We start from the raw sequence: 8,657 nt of genomic DNA, 5'->3' as shown, positions 1-8,657 counted from the left end.
TATATATATATACATACATATATTATTGCGATTATTATTATTATTATTATTATCATTATTATATATATTATATATATAAACAGAAGTTATATCGAATATATTTTAGTGCTAGTTGATAATACCTATTATATATAACGTCGTTGCAGTTTCGAGACGATGCGTCAGAAAACGAGGGTAAAAATAAAAAAAACGAAATGAATGTAAGAGATGGGGGCAGATCGACGATCGCGAGGATCGACAATTACGAAAGCAAAAGGGATCGTTCGACCTCCGAGATTTTTGTATTTTAAATGCGAAAACGCGCAACGCAAATATATTGATTTAACATGTGCTCTTCATGCGGGATCCGATGTTTTAAACGCGCGAGTAGTCCCCGGTTCGGTGCCTTTCTTAAGCGACATAAAATAACGACAATGTTGAACAAAAAAAAATATAAAGAAATGGAAAAGCGAGATGTGAAGATTGTAGTGCGACAGGTGAAAAAATAAATAAATTGTTATCGCGCGCGCATCCTTCTCCCTTCGTCGAAGGGACGGATCGACGATCGCATTCTCAGTGCCAAATATAAGAGAGAGTTCCGCTTTCCGAGAGGGCGAGAATTTAATAAGAGAAAAAAAAATAAGGAGAAAGAGGGGAGGGCGAAAATTTTATAGGAAATTTTTCTAGAGCTGACGAGTCTTTTCTGACGCTGGGTAGACTTAGTATATTTTATATGCACTGATTGTTCGACTATGACTATCAATAATAAAAAGAACGGTGTTCAATAGATTGTAAATCGGAGGATTCTTAAATATCTCGGCAAAATAATCCGTTATCCACCGAATAACCCGTTAACACAGTGTCTCGAAAGAATAGCATTGATTCGTAATAGATCGTAGTAAAGATTTAGTTTTGGATACCCAGAATGTCTAAAATATTGTATCAGTTTTTAAATCTAAAACACTTAAAAATTCATCGCATGTGCAAATTACAAAAATCTGTGAATTTAATCGATCGAATTGATTCGGTTAAATTTTTGTAAGAAATCTTTCGGGACATTCTGTTTACCTGGCGACTTTCCGAGATCCGTGAGTGATGGAACTTGCCGTTGAGAAAACTTCTGCGAAAGGGAAAGTATCGCGTATCTCGGTAAAGTCAGTCGTACCTAATCATCAAGTAACGTATATCATAAAATGATAATAAAAGAAGAATAAGAGAGAGAGAGAGAATGTGAGTGAGAGAGAAAGGGAGTGTGAAAACATCTTCGTCAAGCGAATTTGCAATCGTTATTACGAACGCAAAGATCGATGGGAATTAAGTGTAACAAAATATGTGTTCAAAAAGAGAGAAGAGGAAGCGGAAATATTTGCGGCCAACGTTTTCCGCGTTTCGTCTACAAGACGGCGACGGTTTCGCATTTTTTCTTTCTAATCCCGTTGACTCGAGAGGAAAGGTAACTACCAATGCCACTAACAAACGTAGTGATCGTATGTAGTAGTAATTGTTGTTTTTTTTTTTTCGTCTTTTTTCCTTTCCTTTCTCAGCTCCACTTTTGCGTTATTATTGTGTTATACGATAATGTGCACGTGAAGCCGCTAGTCTTGCTCTAGCAAAAAGAACATGTTTTCTAGACCACGATCCGCTAGAACATCGAAAAAAAAATTTCGTATTCTTAGTTACATCAATATTTAGACGTGTATGCAAAAAATATTTGAAATTTATAGAATTATTAATTATGAACGCTTAATTATTGAACTAATATATTAATTTTGTTAAATTGAGAAAAGATAGCCAATGCTTCTCTTTGTTGCTGTGAGAATTTTTACGATTTATTGAATAAAATTTTATTAATTGTATTAATATGTATTAAAATGAGAAATGATTAATCGTACGTAATATTTATCGTGGTCCAGATAACGTTAGTTCCATTTCTTAATATAATAAAGTGCCATAATCGTAGCGCAACTTCACGTCACGACTTCTTCGACGGTTCAGGACGCGAGTTTCACGTGCATCAAATGTTCTCGCTGGTATCACACCAGAATTCGATACCGTATGCATCTCGATTTGTATGTATACATATTTTATTTGTACGTCGACACAGGATGTCAAAAGACCTCCCCGCACTCGTCACGAAGCACCGTTATTCTTAGCCAAAAATTACTTTTATTTAGTTTCGTTCCAGCGCATTCGTCTCGTCAGCCGCCGTTTATCTCTCGATGGTCAGATTATGAATGATGATATTATATTTCTCCTAGAAATTGTTTTTCACTTGTAGAATATTTGCAGTAATCTTTCGATGTATATTGCAAAGTATCGATTTTTACTTTTTCTGCGAAGCGGCAGAAATTTCCGCAGCGCAGAGTTTTCAGTAAAGATTAACACTAGCGATAATTACAGGAAAAATAGAATTTGATTTTACGAGTGAATTGTTTCTACAAGATAGTTTTATCTAAAAGTTTTCATCAGTTTTGAAAAAGGATCACGACATCAGAATCGCGGCTGCCGAGGAGACGATTCTTAGATATTAAGTTCCCTTCGCCGCGGTTTGCTCAAGGAAGTGACTCGATCCCGATGTTTTCCAGAGCGATTCTTAGGACTCTTCCATGTATTGGAGAACTCGGGATGGTCGGGAAGCCAACCGCGACGAGAGGCCAGCGATTATTATTTTTTACAATCTTTGTTTTGCATGTTGCGCATTGTTGTTTTATTTTCTTTTTCTCTTCAAGGAAGAGCAAAGAAATTGTGGAAAATAAGAAAAATATATATGTATATGTGTATATGATTTTACGTTACGTTTATATTATTATATGATGTTTCATTTATTCCTTTTTTTTCTCCTCAAATTTTTTCTTCCCGTTTTAATTTGTATATTCAATGGTAGAGAATTTTCCTTAATTGATTTTGTTAAATTATTACATTATTATTAGATACACTTACTTTACACTAAATATACGCACATAAAAATTGGTACAATTTTAACTCGATTAATTTCTTCGACATCAATATCTCATTGATATTTTATTCAATTCTCATTCTATATCTTTCATTTATAATAATATATTTTTATTAAGTTACATTTATTACTGCACTGTATAATTTTCTATTTTATGATTCAATTTAATCTTACATTGACATCATTCAAATGTAGTTATTTTAGTAGTAGATCAGTTCATATAATTAGTAGCAATGCGTATTTGAATCACTTTGTGTGCATGCGGTAATATTTTTTTAAATTATGTATCATTAAAGTTGTATAATTTATTTATCAGTCTTATTTTACAGCTTTCGCATGTAACGCACCGAAATCTTATGAAAACATATTGTCTTTGAACGATATTTCGAAAGAAATCTCGTGCATCATAAAAATATTGCTGTCTATTTATTTGGAGAAAGTATCAATAATTACAAAAGTTGAATAATATTTTTAATTAATTTGGATATTCAGGACAATAAAAAAATTATATAAAAATTTTATTAAGTAAAAACTTGAAACAAATTAAAGACTGCATTAAATAAAAATCTGCATTAAACATTATTGATACTTTCGAAAGAAGTGTAGCATTATTCGTATTGATATTTCATAAATAAATCAATAAGATTCATATCATTAAATAATTCAGTATATGATTAATTTAACTAGGATACATTTACTAATCGTCGTCTTTTCACAGAGTTCTCGTCGATCAAAACGGATAATGGCAACGAGACCTGGAAGGAAAAAACCCGCGGATTGAACACGGGTGCATCGCCAGCCGCGACATCAATGGACGTATCATCTCCGAATTCGTCGTCGTCTTCGTCGCCGTCGAACGCACGGGCGAACACGTTATCGTCAACGTCGACAACAAATGCAGCACCAGCAACTACGAACGCGAGCGGTGCACCGACGACGACGAGCGCGGGTGGCACATTGACACGAAGTTCGACATCGCCGGGCTCCAGGAACACCGGTAATGGCGCGAACACCAACATTATGTCGGCACCACCAAGTGGCCGTCAGGCTCCGAAGCGACGTATGCGACGTCGCGCCACATCGCAATCCCAGGATCCAGCCGAGCAGCTGACGGAGATGTCGGTGCGCGGCTTAAATCTGTTCCGTTACGCTTCTATCAGCGAAGGCGTCTATCAATGCACCGAATGTGCCAAGCTCGACATTCAGAAGACATTTAAAAATAAGTATAGCTTCCAACGGCATGCGTTCCTCTATCACGAGGGTCATCAGCGCAAGGTATTCCCCTGTCCAGTATGCGCAAAAGAGTTCTCGCGGCCAGACAAGATGAAGAATCATATGAAGACCGTGCATGACTGCTTCATGCCCAAGGACTGCGTCATGCCGTTCAGTTTCTTTCTGCCTGGCGGGCCTTAGCGGGCAGGGCGAGGGCGAGGTGGGCTGCCGATCGGCCCGGCAGCGGTTCAGAGGCACGCGAGGAGGCTCGGTGCCACCGCGATATCCAGGACCACAGCCGCGGCGGCCAGGACGACGACCTTCAGGCGCGGTAGTCGCTCCTGAACAGTGTTGGGTAATGGCGGGTGAATAAAGTCACGGTTTTCAATTTTATTGTGAAATCTAAAAATAGAAATAACGATTAGGTTATTTGCAAAAAATATTTTTCTTTTTGTCATGATCTAAAGAAAAATAATACTACAACTGTGCTTATAATTTATATTAATACAAGTATAATTATATATTAGAATATTTTTTATCTTACATCTTTTCGAAAATTAAATTTTACGCGGCTTTAATCAACTAATCAATACTGCAAATCTCTATTTTCATTAATTAGAATCAGACTAATCGATAAATAAGTAAGCAAGCTGTTACCCGAAATGAAATTGAAACGAAAAACTCGTGGAATATACTATTGAAAAAAATCGATATATTGCGTATTTCAAAAAATCACCCGTCGTTGCTGCAGCGATCATCGCGTTTGCCAGCATACGTAAGATATCATCCCACGCCGAAAGATTTGGTCATGGACCAATCGCGTAGCCCATCTCACCCCCGCGATGACGGTAATGATCGATAATGATCTGCTTCGCCGTGTCTTCCGCGAAGCGAGAGGAAGCTTTCTAAAAAAGGAAGTTCCCTAAAGAGAAGAAGCGAGCAAACGAGAGCGAACTCAAAGGAAGCCTAGAGGAGAGATGATATGATATGTGATGATGATAAAGAAGGCAAAGATGAGGAGAAAGAACAGAAAAGCAGTCTTTCCTCGCTTCCTGTGTACGTAGTATTATATGATCCTCGAACTCTGTGCAATAACGGGCTCAATTCTCGTTTGTTCATCAAGTCAGCGTGTATGACACGTGGAAAAGGAAATCGTGGTGCATTGTGGCGGGAATATTTTGCGAATCGTTCTATTTATTATTAAATTTTATTAAGATGCATGAACAACGTGATGATTTAATGATTATATACGTGATTATATACGTGATTTTGAGATATGTAATTGTTTAAAGTGTAAAAGAGAAATTTTCGTTATTGCGAGAATGTACTGCTAAATTCTTTCTGCGTGCACCACGAAGCAAGATTGTAAATTCTTGTAACCTGAAAAAGCGGTCCTCGGATCAAGTATTTCGAAAACTTGGAAATCAATATCGAATCATCAAATTGAAAGCGAGAACTATTTTTTTACACGAGAACATATTCAGAATTTGTTAGAACACTTGTGGTATTTGTGGTTTCAAGAAATTAAAAGATATTTCGTTTCCGAGATCTTGTTTGTTCGGGGTCCCTAGCGATTAAAAGAATTCTTTTCATCGAAGAATGACGAAAATGAGTTTTACATCGATTTATAATATTTCATGAACGGTTGCTAGAAAGCGCACAATTTCTATTTCGACGTGTCAAATATTTTTTTTGTCCGTATAATTTATCTTTTTAATTTTACATTAAATTCTAGCTGTTAAGACTCCATTTAAGTGTGTTTCTTTTAATTATAACTATTCACTCAGAAATTATTAATTTAATTGTAAAATCATATCTGCCGATCTAAATCTTGAAATTTAATTTGAAAATTATTTGACATTCGATCTTGGACAAGATCCAATTTTTAGTTTGACCAAATAATGCATTCCTACTTCTCTATAGAATTTTCGACCTGTAAGGAAATAGAAAAAAGGCAGGAAGTGTGTGTATAAAGATAAAAACGAAAAGGAAGAAGCAAACTGTTATTTCAATGAACCGAGCAGAATTAATATTTTAATTAGAAATACACGCGAAGAAAAAATAAAAAAAAAGGGAGAGAGTGTATTTATTACAGAATATCAATGTGGCCTTATAATGAAAATGATGAAGGAGAGAGAGGGGGGGGGGAGAAATTCTTTAAAAAAATTATGAATGTGTGTTTCCTGTATAATAAACAGGTTTCTTTCCTTTCTTCCCTGAATATCTTCTTGTTTTTTGTCTCTTCCAGGAAAATGTATTATAGAAGAATTGATTATTGATTATTAACTAGTTATTTGCTGCTATCGATTATTCTCGCACTTGCTATTACAATCGCAACATTATTTTTATTGTCACTGTTATTATATTACAGCTATTATTATTATTATTTTTATTATTATTATTTGTTCGGTAAGGATTATTAACTTTTAGCTCTGGACCAGCATGAATATAAAAATGAATTATTACACTAACTATATTATTATTATTGTTAAGTATATAAGCAAAAAAATGCACACGCGCACATAGAAAGAAGACGTTATATATTATATTGTATATGTACACGGACACCATATAAATGTATGTATGTGTATAACGGGCCCGACTGGAGCCTCTTGTATTTCTCCTTTCTTCCTGCTTTCTTTCATTCATAAAAACCCAAGTAAAGAGATCTATCTCCAGTTCGGGACCTTTTTAATAGGGAGAGAAAGAGTGAGAGAATACAGGCTAAGACCGGCTGTCAATTAATTCTAAAAGAAGATTAAGCAAGTACATTTTCTAGCACAAATGTATGTTCTTTAATGTCAATTAATTGACCCTGTTGAGCAAGAGCTTTCGAGGGAGTACCGAGAACCGAAAGCAGTATTTTGGTCTTCCGCATTGGCGTTATCCGTGTACGCGTGTAAATGAGAAAGAAATAAAATGTAAATGCATGTGAGAGTGGATGAGAGAGAGAGAGAGAGAGAGAGAGAGAGAGAGAGAGAGAGAGAGAGAAAATAGAGTTATTTAACAAAATATATGTATAGAGAGAAAAAGAGATATATCTTATGAGAGGAAATGTGCACGTATTTGTAACTTCTTCCTCGGCAAGAGACCTTCGCCTCGAGTTATCAGAGTCGTGATGATAATTCTTATCTACACGGACCGCATAATTAGAATGATTTGACGTACATCGTGGTAGTATAAATGATCTTTTTCGGATACAGAACTTTAATTTACTTATTACTTATAGTGCTCTTTCTGATAATATACCGAATGTAAATGATTGATGATGAATTTTTATAACGGCAAATTGTGAGAAATCATTGATATTAATTTAACAAATATTATAAAAAATTCTGAGATATTTTTAAAAAATTTGACAAATTTAAATATTATGAGCGACAGTGAGAGAAATTTTTTAATCTTGCGAGTCATTCTGTTGCGGGGTCTTTAAGAACGTGTCACCTTTCCTCTCTACTTTCCAAGGCGCGTCGCAAGCAGCGGCGAATTTACTTTTTATGATTTAGTTACATATAATTACTACTATATCACTACGTTACTACAGCGCTGTCTGCTATTCTTCTTTTTTTAGATACATTCGGCCGGATTAACGCGTTCATTATTTTATTTTCTAATTTTATTATCTGTAACAGCGGGTATTAGTTAGAAGAGCGCGCGAGATACGTTTAGGCTTTAAAGGAGACGCGGCGCGTTCAATGGAGCAAAACGTGAGATATAGCAAAATGCGATTATATTATTATTAATATTATTATATTATTATTCTATTCACGATGCAGATATTTTATTTAAGCGTTAAATGGTATATATATATATTATATATGAAGAAAAAGAGAGAGAGAGAGAGAGAGAGAGAGAGAGAGAGAGAGAGAGAGTTTAAGCGCCAATTGTATTGCGCTTCTTCCGTTTTTCTAAAATTTTCCAAAAGAAGAGGAAAAGAATGTTTACCGAGCTGTGTACAAATTTTACTCTTCGGTAGAATTTGCAATTGATCATAATTGATCGATTGCAATTAATCAGCCTCCGGAAAAGGCGAAGAGAGAAAAGCGTATCTTTTAGTAACGATAATAAAACGGATTAATAAAAATAATATGCACTTTTACATTGCAATACGCGTTATTTATCGCGCCTTTTTCAAGATTTTTTCAAGATCGAGATCTGTATTAATTTTTTTGTTGGTATTCGCAGAATTTTCTCCTACAAGATCTATTCAATTGTTTGCAGTCATAAAAAGATAGATTTCTAACAAGATGCGATGAATCCTGCGATCATTTGATTGAGGTTCTAAATTCCAAAAAACATTAATTTAAAAATAAATTTGCATACATTTGATTAAATTAATTCGTTAGTTTTCAATAAATTTTATGTTTTTAAATACACATGTTTTGATAGTGTCGGGATAATCTATCGGAAAAGTTAGATTATTATTATTATGTACAATATATAATATAATTACATGTCGGCAATAGAGGAGACGGAGGAGATCGCGCGGATTTCGAGGATAGTTTGCACA

General features: G+C 35.0%; 1 protein-coding gene across 9 annotated transcripts in view; it reads left to right on the top strand.

Moving 5' to 3' along the window:
* LOC108690002 (protein tramtrack, alpha isoform-like) overlaps nucleotides 1–8,657 on the top strand; it is a 44,799-nt gene that overhangs the window by 32,668 nt on the left and 3,474 nt on the right. The window contains exon 5 of one of the 9 annotated variants that reach the window (XM_018197104.1): nucleotides 3,654–4,522. The exons of the other annotated variants lie outside the window; for them this stretch is intronic. Within the exon in view, the coding sequence (XP_018052593.1) occupies nucleotides 3,654–4,348 (695 nt within the window). The 3' untranslated portion in view covers nucleotides 4,349–4,522. Of the gene's footprint in view, nucleotides 1–3,653; nucleotides 4,523–8,657 lie in introns of those variants that run through there. 9 annotated transcript variants of the gene reach the window in all.

Source organism: Atta colombica, unplaced genomic scaffold, assembly GCF_001594045.1.
Source record: "Atta colombica isolate Treedump-2 unplaced genomic scaffold, Acol1.0 scaffold105, whole genome shotgun sequence".
Lineage (NCBI taxonomy): Eukaryota > Metazoa > Arthropoda > Insecta > Hymenoptera > Formicidae > Atta > Atta colombica.
This window is presented reverse-complemented; position numbering and strand designations above follow the sequence as displayed.